The 15,847-nt window shown below is 39.0% G+C and overlaps 1 protein-coding gene across 2 annotated transcripts; it reads left to right on the top strand.

The window, feature by feature from the left end:
* Positions 1 to 104: 104 nt before the first annotated feature.
* On the top strand, positions 105 to 15,809 carry LOC131792673 (E3 ubiquitin-protein ligase MIB1). Of its 2 annotated transcripts, none has more exons than XM_059110083.2 (23): positions 105 to 395; positions 1,971 to 2,142; positions 2,675 to 2,781; positions 3,469 to 3,596; positions 3,730 to 3,796; positions 4,455 to 4,588; positions 4,820 to 4,896; positions 5,478 to 5,739; positions 6,399 to 6,452; positions 6,535 to 6,631; positions 7,446 to 7,582; positions 8,049 to 8,156; positions 8,857 to 9,054; positions 9,442 to 9,593; positions 10,219 to 10,351; positions 10,993 to 11,079; positions 11,690 to 11,818; positions 12,394 to 12,575; positions 12,735 to 12,933; positions 13,351 to 13,429; positions 13,747 to 13,833; positions 14,325 to 14,422; positions 14,861 to 15,809. In XM_059110083.2, exons 1-23 carry the CDS (start codon positions 197 to 199, stop codon positions 14,999 to 15,001), a joined length of 3,027 nt encoding a protein of 1,008 aa, XP_058966066.1. In that variant the 5' UTR covers positions 105 to 196; the 3' UTR covers positions 15,002 to 15,809. The 2 variants fall into 2 exon arrangements, with proteins under 2 accessions (XP_058966066.1, XP_058966065.1); XM_059110082.2 differs by having other exon boundaries at positions 106 to 395; positions 12,732 to 12,933.
* The last annotated feature ends 38 nt before the right edge of the window (positions 15,810 to 15,847 follow it).

Here is a 15,847-nt window from a genome sequence, read left to right as displayed (position 1 = left end):
CAAAATTAAAATGTTGTAAGTTAGCCTGGTTGTAAATAAAGGCCTTCAGGTCCACAGGAAGTTTCACGAAATCGAGGTTGACCGATGAAGTACTGGGTACCAAAAACACGCACAATATTACAAGAACAATTCGTAAGGAAGATGACTGATTCATGTGGCCATTTTACCTCGCATATTCGGTATTTACGAGCGTTAAATGGAATACGTAGGCTATAGAGTTGTAAGAGGACCCGACTGGAGATGGGGAAAACAAGATGGAGGCGAAGGTCATGTCGGAACGGTGCGAAACTTTGAAAGTAACCAAGAAGTTGTGGTTGTTTGGGACAACGGGACCGCCGCGAATTATCGATGTTCAGGCATTTATGACTTGAGAATTCTAGACAGTAGCCCAACTGGTAAGTTTTCGATTTTATACATGGTGGTAAACTCCAACTACATTAAACTTTAGTGGAAATAAATGTAAAATTCTCGTTAAATTATTGCAATCGTGATATCATTTTATTTTCATTTTCATTCACAAGTCGCAAACTGATTTTTTGGAACCGGCTTTCGCTACATATCTTGGCTAATCCGATCATGGACTGCTAGATAAATGTTGTCATCCTTTCATTAGGGTTGAAGTTTTTTTGTTAGCTCTGCTATCCTTTTATTATGAAGTGTTTAAGAATGGTCCAGCTGTTTTCTCTCTCATATTCTATTAGTTAAACTTCCCACCTCTTTTTGTGAAAGCGTTCCTGTCGGCGTTTAGTATCTACAGCACGTTTGGGAGTTTTTTTGTTTTATTTCCAGATTTGTGTCAGGTTTCCACTGTAATTCATATTAAAGCGTTAATCTGCTTTATTCCATTTATGTCAAAATTTTACAGCTCGAAATATCCCTGAAGTTCCCCGTCTGTTTGAAAAGAGGTGTCTAACTTCTAATTTTTAAAGTATTGGCTCATTCAAACAAAATTGTCGTCATAGAGAAAGTACTTCTATCACAAGTGTAGGACAGACTTAAAGCATAACCTCTTAGCCAGACTTAGGTGACAACCTTACAAAATTTATTTATCCTTTCACCTGGGAAATTCTAGCGTGGTAGTGTGATAAAAACAAAAAATGTAATTAAATGCCCAACAACTCAAAGAGTAAATTTCACAAGGCAGTATAATGGCTCAGGGAAAAAGGAAGGAACCAAATCATGTTTGGTTGTATTTTCAGAATGGGAAAAGGAGGGAGTTTAGCAGTAATCATGTGAGGGATTATAACAATTGTATGACCTTTGGAGCAATTTTCTGATTTGACAGTCACAAACTTGCATGAGTTTCAGACAATAGGATGACATGAAGTCATGTTAACAATCAATCAAAACTATAATAAAAGTTAAGGAGGGAAATGTTGATTATTCAAACTTCTTCCTAAATAAATACATGGCAGTTCAGGGCTGTAACTAGCTTTTGAAGTGTTGGAGAAATCACCCATAGCAGTGTAATGCACAGACAAGTGTCTTGTGACAGCAATCAATATCTTCACCTTTAACATATAGTGAACTCAGCCCTGACAGGTTTTATACATTCTAACCCTTTGTTGATAGCCTTGCAGTAGACTTTTTCCCAGAAGATACTGAACCTGATAGTTTAACAGGGTGCATCTTTTCACATCAGAATGTTTATTTATAACATAGAGCATAAATGGTGCACTCCAATCTCGCAATTCTTGATCTCTTGTGTAGACTGTCCTATGTCAATGTTGAGTTACAAGCTTTATAACATAGAGAATAAATGGTGCACTCCAATCTCGCAATTCTTGATCTCTCATATAGACTGTCCTATGTCAATGTTGAGTTACAAGCATAATACATTCATGGTCCTGTTGGAGCAAGAATCAATCTGCTGATAATGAGTCATGTTTGAGAATTTTGCTATAATTATAGTTTTCTGTGACATGTATGATAGGTGTTGAATGGTTCAGACAGTCAAATTTTTGTTTCAGGTATAAAACATGAAGGCAGTATGTGCGAAGGCTGTCGCATGCAACCTATATATGGGATGAGGTGGAAATGTGCTGACTGTCAAAACTATGACTTGTGTAGTGTGTGTTACCATGGAGACAAACATCACTTGCGGCATCAGTTCTACCGGGTTTGTGGACCTAATTCGGAGAGGTACGATGTCATGTTGTCTTGGATAATTTTCAAACTTTAAGTCTGTTGGTAGTATAGTAGTATAGGTAAAAATTTTTGTTATTGCACTTATACTGATTTCCTCCTGGTTCAATTTGAAATTTTCTCTGTTCCAAGACAATCACAATAGCATTGTAAGTGGAACAAAGACAAATTAATAAAAGTAATTCAAATTAGTTTGAAATCTTGGTGATCTGAAGTTCATTTTAAACTACATCAGGTAAATTATCAAGCACATGCATGTAAAAAACTTCTTAAAGAGGTGATTTCATGTTAAGCTGGTTTTTGTAAGTTTGCTTTTTGTCTGATGTTATAAAACCAAAACCAAGTGTATCCCTACAGCTAACTTGTTGAAAAGAACATAATACAAGGAGATACTTGTCATGAGAACACAAAGTGAACATATTATGCAATAGTTGAAAGTGAAACAAATACAATCCAGATTTCTTTTGCGCTTAATCATCGCAGAAAGCCCAGGTAATTGATGTTATTGTCTCTCTATGCTTATTCCTAGAGTACTTTGTGAAGCAAGGAGAAAAAGCAAAAAAATAACTGCCAGAGGGATATTTCCAGGTGCTAGGGTTGTTCGTGGAGTTGATTGGCAGTGGGAAGATCAAGACGGTAAAAAATTTTATGTGTGTAACTGTCAACCGTTGTATGCAAGAGTACATAAGTGTATAGGCCAATTCAAAGAATGCTATGATACAAATTAATGCACAGGCTAAACCTAACCTGGTGTACAACTACTACTGAAGTCTCCTTTGTTAGATTAACACATAGGATTTCAGGGTGCTTGACTGTATAAATGCAAAAAGCTAAGCATATTGTTCAGTTGAGGAAACTTAGAAACGATATCAGTTTCTGCTGAGGCAAGTGGTAGGGTAATGTAGGCCTTTGAACCAAAAAAATCCCAGCAAGAAAAGTATGTTTTAGCCAGAACTAATGCCACTTGGGGATTTTGTCTTGAGAACCATAAATATCCATTGGAAGAATCAAGGGTACATTAAATACCACCTTAACTCTCCCAAAACTATGTATTAACCCCTTAACCCCTAGAAGTGATTAACAAGTAACTTCCCCCTACAATATCCATGTAGTATCCAGGAAACAAGTAATGAGAATACTCAAATGTGTCTGGTAGAAGTTGTTTTCTTGATCTAACACCAAATTCTCGTAACTAATTTACAAGGAAATATGCAGCAGCTAGAGGGGAGAATTAACAATCAGATCTTGGGAGTTAAAGGGTTAAAGTGTATTGTCCCACTACATGTACTCTTAACTGATGTGAAATGTGCTTTCCTTATCTAGGTGGTCCTGGTCGCCGTGGAAAAGTAACAGAAGTCCAAGATTGGAGTACGTCGAGCCCTCGCAGTGCTGCTTACATCTTATGGGACAATGGAGCAAAGAATTTGTACAGACTTGGATTTGAAGGCATGGTATGTAATTTGATGTAATTTAAATGTGCACTGGTTTGCTAATTCCTTAGTTGTAACAAAGTGCTACTACTTTATTTCATGTAAACTAGCTGTCAGCACCCTTTCAACAGTGATTTCATTTCTCCCTCTCCAGGCTGACCTCAAAGTAATAAGTGATGCCAAAGGAGGAACATTTTACAGGGATCACCTGCCATTATTAGGTATTTCTGTCTGAATTATGAACCCTTTACATCCTATCATCAGTATGCATATTCTCCATACTGCTCTCTATACATGTCTTAAGGTTCTGAACAGGAGAATTTGTTTAACAGTCAAGAGTTCTTTAGTAGTTGATCATTTCCTTTATTCTTATGACCTTAATGTTTGGTTCATGGGTGACATTATAAGGAGAAATTAGATGCCAATCACTCTTAGGAGTTAAAGGGTTAAGGGTTTTATTTTATATATTTTTAAAAAATCTAACATATGAGCTAGGCAGTTCATACAGTGAGTGTAAATCTTCTACCACTGAATGGGATTCTGGTCCAGACTGGGTCAAAACTCTCCCCTTATACCCCTCTCTTTTTTTTAAGTTTTTCCTTGCAGTTTGGTGGTAAAAGATATTTCTGGATAGTGAGCAAACACTGTGAATTGATATAGAGGGCCAAATGCCTGAGTTATTCTCAGTTGGTCCAAATCAAGGAAATCTGTTACTGCAAGGGTTTAGTATGAAGTCAGAAAAGAATCTTGAAGAAAATTTCTTGTCAATATCATGAACTGGCCTTTGGTGAGACATGATGTAGGTTCCAGTGAAAAATGAGGTCCACAAATCATATTGTGTGAGTCAGCCTGTTTATCGATCTCTATCATTGTACTCAGGTGATACCAGACCAGCAAGTCGTGCGACAGGTCAGGGATTACAGATTGGAGATCAAGTCACTGTTGACTTGGATCTTGAGATTGTGCAATCATTGCAGCATGGGCATGGAGGCTGGACAGATGGAATGTATGAGGTAATGGGAAAAGTTCAATCCTGAAAAATTTCTCTATTTTAGTCTACAGTCAGTTCAAGAATAGTTTTAATGGTAATCTACACTTTGCACACTTAAGCATGGATGTATGCTTTGCAGTTATATTTATTGGACTAGATGGACAGTGATGATTGATAAATAAATGAATGTCATGCCAGGGTATGATGTGTTGGTGTATTTCTCCTTAGTTCCCTTTCTTGCATTTTTTGGCAGACTCTCACAACTCCAGGAACAGTGGTTGGAATTGATGAGGATCATGATATTATGGTCTTATATCCTACAGGCAACAGGTAAAACACTTTTTTTATCACTGGATAAAAGATTGTGTGAACTACAGTGCAAAATGAAAAGCAACTGTTGTTGAATCAGTTTGAAATTTGATTGTTCAGCAATAGACCACAATTTCTATCAGTTTACCAGATGTTGTGGGGAACCTTTTAAATGTTCTCCCAACATCCCAAGTGGGTTATTATGCCAGGAAACCCATAGAAAGTGTGGCCAGAATTATTAACTGCTTATAGAAAGTAACCCTCAATTTCTATGGGTAAAATTAGCAATAGATTTTTGACTGATTAAGGTGTCTGTAGTTTTTCAGTTATTTTATACATTAAAGTTTTTATAATTGCCATCATGATGACTTTTAATCGGAGTGAAGGAAAAGGTGATTTATTTTACAAGGAGGTTTTTTGTCTCAGAAAGATAGCTTGTAATCACAATTTAGTGTAAGAAATGTGATTTACATGATTAGGAAGTAAAAGGACGGCAGAATTTTGGTGATGAATTTGGAAAATGCTGTAAACATAATATGAACCGTCCCTTGTTCCATTGTTTCTGTCATGCAATGACAGACTTTTTACAACTTATTTTGTAGATGGACATTTAACCCAGCAATTTTGACCAAAGTGATCAGTACCTCTGAGACTTTAGACAGTACAATATCTCTCTCTACCACTACACCTTCATCTCCCACTGCTTCTGGACCCAGTGCAGTGTTAGGGTCTGGTGCCACCACAACAGGAGCAGGGTCATCCTCTCAGTTTGTTGTTGGTGACTTGGTGCAGATAAGCAGTGATGTTGACAAGGTTAAGATGTTACAGAGAGGACATGGCGAGTGGGCAGAGGCAATGCTACCTGTGAGTTATTGTTACTCTCACAACTTTTTAATATATTAATAAATGGAATTAACATAGTTAACAACTTGGAGCAAATATCCATGGTCAATATTGTTTTCAGGTGTTTGGTTTGTGTCTTGGCCAGCTGTCAGCTTTCATGCTGTGTTTGTTGCATTCTGTAGCATTCGCAGCAGTACTGTGGTTGTTGGGGCACTGGGGCTGTCCTTGTTCAGCAGTATACCCCAGTGCATGTGTTGTTTTACCATGTGCTAGCACTGTGTTCGCTTTTCTATAGCGTGGCATTGTTGTCCTTGAGAATAGCTGATCTCTGCATCCCCCCAACCCCAGCTGCAGGCTTATGTCTATTTATTTGTTTCATTTTTTGATTCATTTATATACTTACATTTCCTCCACTGAGTCATTTGGCTCTAGTGTGATGGGTACTCATGGGGCTTGGTGCAGGCCAGTTGGGTGTTCTAGTACCTAGGGGTGCGACTGGAGTTGCAGCCCCCTAGACCCCTTGGGCACCTAACTTCCATTTGTGACTTGGTTCATTAATATTGGTAAAATTGTCATTTGTATTTTGATTGGTGAGGGGCATCTTGCATTGTTTGGTGATATTAGACAAACTCAAGCGACATTTAATTAATCATACTGAATCTCTCTTTTTCACATTCCAGACTCTTGGCAAGGTTGGCAGAGTGCAGCAGATTTACCATGACAATGACCTGAAGGTTAGTTACTGTTAGGCAGCAGAAAGGTTTTAGCTACCAGCATAAATATTTTTATTGAACTGTGTTTTTTGTTGTTTTGTAGGTAGAGATCTGTGGAACATCGTGGACCTATAATCCAATACTTGTCACGAAAGTGGCATCCACAACTGACTCTTCTTCCCTGGGGGCATCAGCTGGAGGTATTAACTCTTTCACCCCCAAGATCTCAGTAGTAATTCTCTGATTCTCCTAACTGTTTGCCATACATTGCTTATGATGTTAATTCAGAGAATTTGGTATTGGATCAACTTGTTAATCTCCCAATTGATATTTTTCTTTATTCTCATCACTTGTCTGCTTGATATTGTAATGAAATTGTGAGGAGAAATTCTGTCTTGGTTGCTCGTGGTAGTGAAAGGGCTCATTGCATGTGTTAGTGGTAACGTGTGTCTTTTCTTGTGATCTGCAAAAATGCCTTTTTATGGATAGGAACCCAAGCCTAATTTCCTAACACATAAATTTACACTTCTGTAACAAAAGTTATCTAAAGGAGAAAGAGAAACCAAAATTTTAATTCTAATTTTTGCTAAAAGGCAGAGTAAATTGCAATTGAGTGTCATCCGGGATTGCTTTGGCTTTGCATTACTCTGTGATTGGTCCAAAGAACTTGCACCATCCTCCAAACCAATCAGAGGCAAAACAAAAATTTAAACCAATCCCTTTGTCATTTCCTGGTCGCTTTGTCATTTCCTACCTCACTAGTAATTTGCATATTCTTACTTTGAGTGCTCATTGTCTAATGATGACGTAAACCGTTGTTATGATTGGTGTTTATGATTACTTTGGTTTTCATTTCAATTGAAAACTGCTCTATAGGGTATGATAAAGGATGTATAAGGTTGACTAGAATGTAAATCAACTCCAGAAATTGTTGGCTGTTATGCAAGTTTGGAGATAACTGTGCGTGATCAATGTTCATGGCACTTAGGGTTTAAAATGCTCTTCATCTTGTAGCTGAGAGGTTATCAGCCCTTTTGAAGAAGCTGTTTGAGACACATGTACCAGGCGATGCGGTAGAGGAACTAGTCAAGGCTGCCGCCAATGGGGACTCTCAAAGAGTTGAAGAGCTTCTGCTCAAAGAGGATGCCAATGTAAGAACCTTTTAAATTTTCCAATATCAAATGGTTGATCTTGGGTGACTGGAGGGCAGAGGGCTTCACGGGCTTATTTGGAACCAACAGTAATCAGCTCTCAGTTGGCTTTTTAGCTCAGTTGGTAGAGCACTGCACCGGTATCACTGTGGTCATAGGTTTAAATCCTGTATAGGCCTTATTTTTTTTTCAGGCCATATTTTCACTACTGCTATAGTAGTCTTCATTAATGCGAAGATCGCTTTCGTATTCACTTAAATTTCTTTGTTGATTAGATCTAAGGACTTTTAAATTTAAAAAGGGTACGGACATGAGAAGGTTAGCACGCAAAGGCAATATCTCATAGCTGTTTGTTTTCTAATTTCTCGGCCACTTGTCTGTTGGGTCTTGTTTTTCTTCTCTCATAAGATATTTGATGTTGATCTTGCCATTATTGTGTAATGCCCTCTTTGTGGCTTATGATCAGGTTAATGGCGTATTTGCTGGGCACACAGCACTCCAAGCTGCTAGTCAGAATGGTCACGAGGATACAGTCAGAGTTCTCATAAGATTTGATGTTGACCTGGAGGCCGAGGTAAATTCAATGTAAATGTATCTGAATTAATGTCAAGTTTCGTGTGAGTAGACAGAGTAAGAGAGATCATTAACACTGAGATGTTTTTCGTCAAGAGGAGAAAACGATTATCGAGCTTAAACTTCACCATCTCTTTCTTTTATTTATTCATGAGAAGAAGACGAGAAAAACAACTTTCTGTAACGTCAGCTCTGTTGTTGTCTAAAGAAGATTTGATATCTAAATTATTGCGATAACCATCCCTTTTATTACTTAATGGTGAACCCTTCGGCCCCTGAAAATGACTAGCATCTATTTTCTCCCAAAATTATCCTGCTGAATCAAGCATTAAGGTCATGAGAATAAAGGAAATGATCGCCGGCTTGAGGAGCTCTTGATTGGTAAACAAATTCTCCTTGTCAGTACCGTAGGAAATGTATAGAGAACAGTATGGAGAATATAAATGTGGATGCCTGGGAGTAAAGGGTTAAACCTTTTACTCCCAAGATCTCACTAGTAATTCTCCTTACTGTCTGCCGTTTGATTCTTATGATGATACCTGGGAGAATTGGTATTAGATCAATTACTTGTTCCATTATTGATATTTTTCTTCATTCTTTACACTTTTCTGTTTGATATTGTTTAGATATTGTAAGGGGAAATTCTGTCTTGGCTACTCATGGGAGTTAAAGGGTTAAATGATTTTTCTTGTCAATGTCAGGACAAAGATGGTGACCGTGCAATCCACCACGCGGCGTTTGGAGATGAGGCGGCAGTCGTGGAGCAGCTGGTCCGTGCCGGAAGTGACATGAACGCGCGAAATAAACGCCGTCAGTCACCCCTGCATGTGGCTGTCAATAAAGGACACACAGGGGTGGTGAAGAGTCTTCTTGCTTTAGAGTGTCACCCCAGCCTGCAGGTGAAGGAAGTTTTGATGTTCTCATGTTACATGAGCCATAGTATTCAAAGCCCTTGGTAAAACAATTAATTACTTAGCGTAGTTGTTGATAGAAGTAAAATGGAAGTAGATAGTGAAACGGAACTGTTAAATCTTTTTGTGGTGACAAATTGTGATCTTGATAAAGCGACTGTAACTTAATTCCAGTGTAAAACGCGTTTAGAACTCTGAAATTTGAAGCGTCTCTCAGGTAACGTGAATTACTCTTCTTTTTAAGTTAAAAAATATTTCTGTCAAACACTAATTGTTGGCATGGAGTTTCATTTTATTGTTCAATTTAAATTAAATTATCTATAGTATCTAATAAGCCAGCTTTTTCTGAAACTTTTAAATTTTCTTCAACGTTAGGATACCGAAGGAGACACGCCGTTACACGATGCCATCTCTAAAAAGCGTGACGATATGGTCACGATGCTTTTAGAAGCTAACGCTGACGTGACAGTGGCTAATAATAATGGCTTCAATGCTCTGCACCATGCTGCCCTACGTGGGAACCCAAGGTAAACTGAAATGGCTTTTTCTCGAGCCAATCGCTGCGTAGCAGCTAGTGCGATTAACCAATGAGAACGTGAAGTGGGGAGGCGGGGGGCAAGCACGGGAAAGTCGTGGCGTGCCCAAGGTAAATTCAACATGTCTCGGGCTTTCTCGACGTACAAAAACGAAAATTTTGACCACAAGGGAGAGTACCCCTACGATAAGACATGTGATGTTTATTTAACCGCGTAGCTCCCAGAAGTGTTTAACATGCTACTTCTCCCTATAATATGCATACCGTACATTACACAGCAAACAGAGAACACTCTGCTTGCTGTAAAATGCTAGCAATGAAAACACTCAAACTTGTAGGGTGGAAGTTGTCATCTTGATCTAACACCAAATTCTCGTAATTAATTTGTAAAGAAATGTGTAGGAGCTGGAGGGGAGAATTATCAAGCAGATGTTGGGGATTAAAGGATTAAATACCTGAGAAGTACAAAGACGATCGACATTAGACGACGAACTTTACAGTTTAAACCGCATTATCTCAGCTACAAACCTCTTCCTGCAGAAGATCCTGGGACAACTTAAAATGAATCTACTTGTTATGTGTTCCTCGTGTTTATTCTTAATTTTAAATGTTTGTAGTGCAATGCGTATCCTCCTTACCAAGCTCCCACGTCCTTGGATTGTCAATGAGAAGAAGGATGATGGGTACACGGCTCTTCATCTGGCCGCACTCAACAATCACGTGGAAGTCGCTGAGCTGCTTGTCAAACAGGTTCGTTCGGTTTATATTTTCTTGATTTAAAATAGTCCTCGATTTACTAACACTAAGCTATAGGAATTGCTGATCCCCGCAGTATACAGAATGCCTGTCATTGGTCACTGTAGCTCAGTAAGTGAGCATCTAAAGGCGTGGGATTCGATATCCTCGTGGGGAGTCAGATTTTTTCTCTCTTTGTTTAGATATACAACTGTTTACAATTACCTGTTGTGCTTAGTTTTTGACGAATTAGGTTGTTTAACGGTAACAGGCACCATAAGCAGGCCGATATTCCTAACCGCACTTTCCTCGACTAGGGTTCTTCAGCCCTGAGGGCTAGTGCTATATAACTTGCTACAGTGACCTGTGGTACGAAAATCTGTGAGAGAGAGGCGTACATTTCCTATGGTACTTACAAGTACAAGGAGAATTTGTTTAACAATCAAGAGGTTCTTGAGTTGGCGATAATTTATTTCTATTCTCGTGACTCTAATATGTGATTCAGGGGTGGTACTGTAAGGAGAAATTAAATGCTAATCACTCTCACGGGTCAACGGTTTAAGTAAGTATTACTCGGCGTTGGGTGTTTCCTGGCATTCACAAGTACCAAATATTTAGCAAAGGTTAAGTCTATTTTCCTTTCTTTATGTTTGTAGGCAAAAGCAAACAAAGATATTCAGAATACGAACCTTCAAACGCCGCTCCACTTGGCTGTGGAAAGGCAGCATACGCAGATTGTCAGAGTAAGTACGAAATAAAAGTAAACTTATCGCAGTTGAGTTAAGTATTGTCTTTTCTCTTTAAAACGGAAATCGAAGGAGAGAGAAAAAGGCCAGAACAAGTGGACGAAACTAACGTACAGTAGGCCATCTGTTTATATGTATTTGTTCTTTTTTATTTGGTTGTAGTCAGTGGTTTGAAAATAAGGTTATGTTAGTGTCACTCAACTAATAATGGGGATCATATCGACCAGTAGACTTTTGGTTTGCAATGAGAAGAGTCAGTGTTAATTCATTAACTTCGTCATGTTGCCGTATCATGTACAAATTTATGTATTTTACGATATAGACCAGTACAACTGCATTTTCCCTCAGTCTCCAATGACTTGTTGAAAATTTTTCATGCTTCTTTTCTGTAATTTCTCTCGTCGCATCTTACTCGCGAAGGTCTTTTGTTGATTGTTAGATCACCTGCGCGTCAAACTATTACTTATTTCGTTTATTGGCCAATCTTTGCTGTTCCATATTTGGTACTCTGACAGTTCATAACTCACCTTTTTGTGTGGATTTCCCTACAACTTCAACGTAACCGAGAAGCCAGGTTAATTTGTACGACGCCTTTTGTTTACGATAGCTTCTTGTACGTGAAAGTGCCAAGTTGGATGTCCAAGACAAGGACGGCGACACTCCCCTCCATGAGTCTCTCAGACACCACACGCTGTCACAACTACGACAGCTACAGGATATGCAAGATGTCGGCAAGGTAACACGTGTAATTTTTCCTGCTACATGGAGGACCTCAAAGAATGCTTGTTCAAAGCATCTGAACGCTCTTTCCAAAAGTTCTATCTTTTTTGAATTTCTTCAATTTATTTTTAGATAGGGTTCAACGTTGCATAGCAGTCTTGTCTCATCTTGCCCATGAAACAGGCTGTTAAAGCATCTTCAGCAATCACCACGGTGCTTTTTTAGTATGGGAAGGTCAAAAAGGCTGATTTGAATTACTAACACAGTGATACTGGAGGAATATTCCTAAATATGGGAAAGGAAATTTATATTTTTTTTTGAGGTCAAGTGATCTTTTCTTGATTCTTTTCGGCGAGCACGAAGTTTGTGCGAAAGTTAACGAGAGCAAATTATTTATTAGCTTCTCAGGTTTTGTATGGAATGATTAGATCCATCGGTGGTATTTGGAAAATTTGCCGATTCGGAGCTGACCATGTGGCCTTTCGGGGGAAGTAGACGAGGAGGCGTTACTTCTAATAAATAGATGTTCGACATGTACCACTGTATTTGTACATCGTGTGATGGAAGTAATTCTTTCTTTTCCATTTCTAGCTTCTTATGGGTTTGGGAACACAAGGTGCCGATAAAAAGAGCAGTGCATCAATCGCCCTCTTCCTGGCCGCTAATGGAGCCGATCTGAATGTAAAGAACAAAAAGGGACAAACTCCTTTGGATCTCTGTCCTGATCCTCATCTCTGCAAAGCTTTGGCTAAATGTCATAAAGAACGGTCCAGGTAAGAACGGAACCAAAATATGGAGCATGAGTGGTCTAATGAAACAAACACCTAAAGAATGGGAACTTGGTTTTTTGTTGGTTTTTTTTCAAGGGAACGAGTCATTTCTTAGACAAAGTCGTTTTTCATTCTTTTATCTATCATCATTTTTAACAGTAGCAATCAAAAGAACAATGCAAACGCTACCATACTGGCGGACGTCGATGAGAACGAAGGACTAGACGAATGTATGGTGTGTTCAGACATGAAGCGTGACATGCTGTTCGGGCCGTGTGGTCACGTGGCTACTTGTTCGCTGTGTTCTCCGCGTGTGAAGAAGTGTCTTATGTGTAAGGAGACTGTCCAGTCAAGAACTAAGGTATCTACAAACTTCGCTGTCTGGTTTGTCACACTAGCGTTGCACTGAGAGAATGCCGTCGATGTCACGCAATGACGTGGCGCTACTTGTACGTGACTGAGAGAAAAATGGTGGTAATCAGGAATTGAAGATTGGGTTTGTTTTATTGGCTATGTGAATGGTCTACAAATCACGAGTCATCCTCTCGACCAATCAGATCCAACAGTGATACCTACTGCGTCTGAGAAACCCGCGTTTTCCCACGCTTTAGGCAGTTTGCTTAGTTTTTTTCTACTTTAAGTTCTCATTTGCTATTCTTTGTGTATTCTGGTTGGCCGTGGTGATTACTTAGATTTGGTCTTACGATACTCAAGCGAAAAGCGTCCCAGGACTTTCCCGTGCTCTTGTAATACTTTGTTACTTGCCGTGTTATTTTAGATCGAAGAGTGTCTCGTCTGTTCAGAAAAGGTTGCAAGAGCACTGTTTAAACCCTGTGGACACATGGTGGCCTGTGAAAGTGAGTATTATTTTATTATTATTATTCATTATAATAATTTTTTTTTACATTGGAATGTTTGTCTCTTCTTGTCGTTAAGGCTTAAAATGGTTATATATCGTATTTCCTTCTCTGTAGGGGCAATATTGTCCCGAGTCCTGCGCAGAAAGACTCTAGAAAGCTTAATGTGCAACTAACCTTTCCGGTAACATTTTATAAAAGGTGTACCCCTAATGCTATTTTAGGGATCCTTTCATACGCCAAGTTTTTAACCGAGTGGACAAAAGACGTAGGTATTTGAAGCTGCTCGTTTTGATGCAGTGTAATTGTTTCTTTAGATTGTGCTGTATTGATGAAGAAATGTGTGCAATGCCGAAACCAAATCGAAGAGTCTATACCGTTTATTGTGTGCTGTGGTGGAAAAGGTTGGTACAGTTGTTCAGTTTGCTGTTCATCTTTGTAGGGTGTTGTGCAAAGTAAACCACTGTGTTCGATAATCCAGGGAGAACACGTTGGGTCAAACTGGTGATCTAAGCGTTGTGTTATCCATTGAAAATCGAAAGACAGAGACCCGTAAAACGTTAAATCAGAATTTACATGGGAGATGAATCTTGCTAAGGTCGTAATACTTGCGTGATTAGGATCACCTTCCAGGTAGCTGGAAAAGGCTGGTATGTCCGGTCAAAAGATGCTACAAAAATTTAAAACTTAAGTTCTGTTTAGTGTCGGTCTCTGGTTTTAGATTCCTCAATGTCTTATCATGAAAATATTTTCCTTTTTATGTGTCCCTCGATCCTCCCATTCTTTTGACCATTTTTTCCGCTTTCTCAATATTGACCATCTGCGCTTCTTCTCTATAGGATGATCTTACAAATGTTCTTTTTTCTTAACTGTGTTCTTTTTTGTTTTACTGTAGCCGCACCCGCGACACAAACAAAATCAAGTGGTAAACCTGAGATTAATCAACAAGAATTCACTCAATTGCAGCAACAACTCCAAGACATGAAAGAACAGGTGATTTGTAATTTTCTGCTTCGATTTTCAGCCAATCACATAGATGAATATAACTTCGATCAGGCGCGTGATCTGACCCACGTGACTTTTCCCGCGCTTGGTACGGGTTGCGAATCAATCTCTCCTAGAAGCGCGATCCTTTTGGTCAGCAGCATTGGTCTCAAGGTTCTGATTCAAACCGTTAAAAGTTTGCGCAGACGCTTGTTTTCTTTTGTATTTGCATGCTGTCTGTTCTGCCAGTCATTCAGTTGTTAGAAACATTTTGGTTTTTCCGGAGCTTCCGACATCTTTTGCGCAGAACATGGATAACGAAAGCTCCAGAAAAGAGATTGACTGCGTCTTGTTTGTTTCGCATATTTCTGGTAAATCTACGCATGTAAATTCTAATCGCTGCTTGTTTTTTAATTTATTTATCTATTTAATTATTTTTCTCCTAAGACGCTGTGTCCTGTTTGCATGGATCGAAAGAAAAACCTTATATTCTTATGTGGTCACGGCGCATGTCAACTGTGTGGAGACCGAATGCAAGAATGTCCAATGTGTCGAAAGACTGTGGAAAGAAGAATTCTTCTGTTTTGATAGCAAAACATTTTAAAGAAACTCGTAACGGATTTTTTTGGAAAAGCGAGTCTGACAATTTTCTGCGGGAGGAATACAGTATAGACGTGCTTGGACTTCAGAAAATTAGGAGCACCATGTTTATGCCATGGAAAAGGAAGTCACCGTCGTGAATCACGGCAACAAACAGGATCTTTATCTTTCGCTTTTTTCTTTGATTAGTCTCGCTTAAGCCTTAAGAATCTGAATATGTACGGAAATTAGAGATCATAAAAAAAATATTGTTACTATTTGCAACGTAATAGCAGACACGATCAGTTTGCTCAAATGGCTGTTAAATGCGCTCGATAGACTACGGAGAAGCTATCGAGGAAGAGCAGTCGCAGCCGACTCAAGCGGTGAAAAAGGACCCCGAGCGTATTAAAAGAGTACAAACAATCAATTCAAAACCTAGCTGTTGAAGAAGCAGTGGTTCCGAAACGCAGGGGTTGTGACAATTTCTGAAACTTCACAAACGCTACTCTTTTCTCCCACGCTGCTTCAAATATTGCGTGCGCATTTGGGAGGCGGTGCACGATACCTAGTTTGATTTGATTGGGCCATGGGTTGTTATTTTTTCGTTGTGAACGATTGGTTTACTTACTGTATTTATTTACTTGTTTGGGGAAGAGGTTCGTCAAATTTTATTGCTGACTTGCAACTTATTTTGTCTGCGTTGTGGAAGATCTGGGGAAAGGTTAACCAATTTTGGCACTGGGGTTAAAATTTGACAGCCCATCGACCTTGGCGCGAAAATGAAACCTAACCAAATAAATTCAAGGAAACGATATAGCGACGGGCTTACGTCTGGTTGCAAGCTCCTAAAGA

The sequence above is a fragment of the Pocillopora verrucosa genome, chromosome 2, assembly GCF_036669915.1.
Source record: "Pocillopora verrucosa isolate sample1 chromosome 2, ASM3666991v2, whole genome shotgun sequence".
Lineage (NCBI taxonomy): Eukaryota > Metazoa > Cnidaria > Anthozoa > Scleractinia > Pocilloporidae > Pocillopora > Pocillopora verrucosa.
Note: the sequence above shows the minus strand (reverse complement) of the source record. Positions and strands in the feature narration are given on the sequence as shown.

Bases quoted from the DNA above. Each gene is read 5' to 3' on its own strand.
- LOC131792673 (XM_059110082.2), top strand. From the start codon at position 197: ATGGAATACGTAGGCTATAGAGTTGTAAGAGGACCCGACTGGAGATGG. The intron at 5,740-6,398 runs GTGAGTTATTGT...TTCACATTCCAG, and splicing joins GGGCAGAGGCAATGCTACCT to ACTCTTGGCAAGGTTGGCAG. The intron at 10,352-10,992 runs GTTCGTTCGGTT...TTATGTTTGTAG, and splicing joins CTGAGCTGCTTGTCAAACAG to GCAAAAGCAAACAAAGATAT.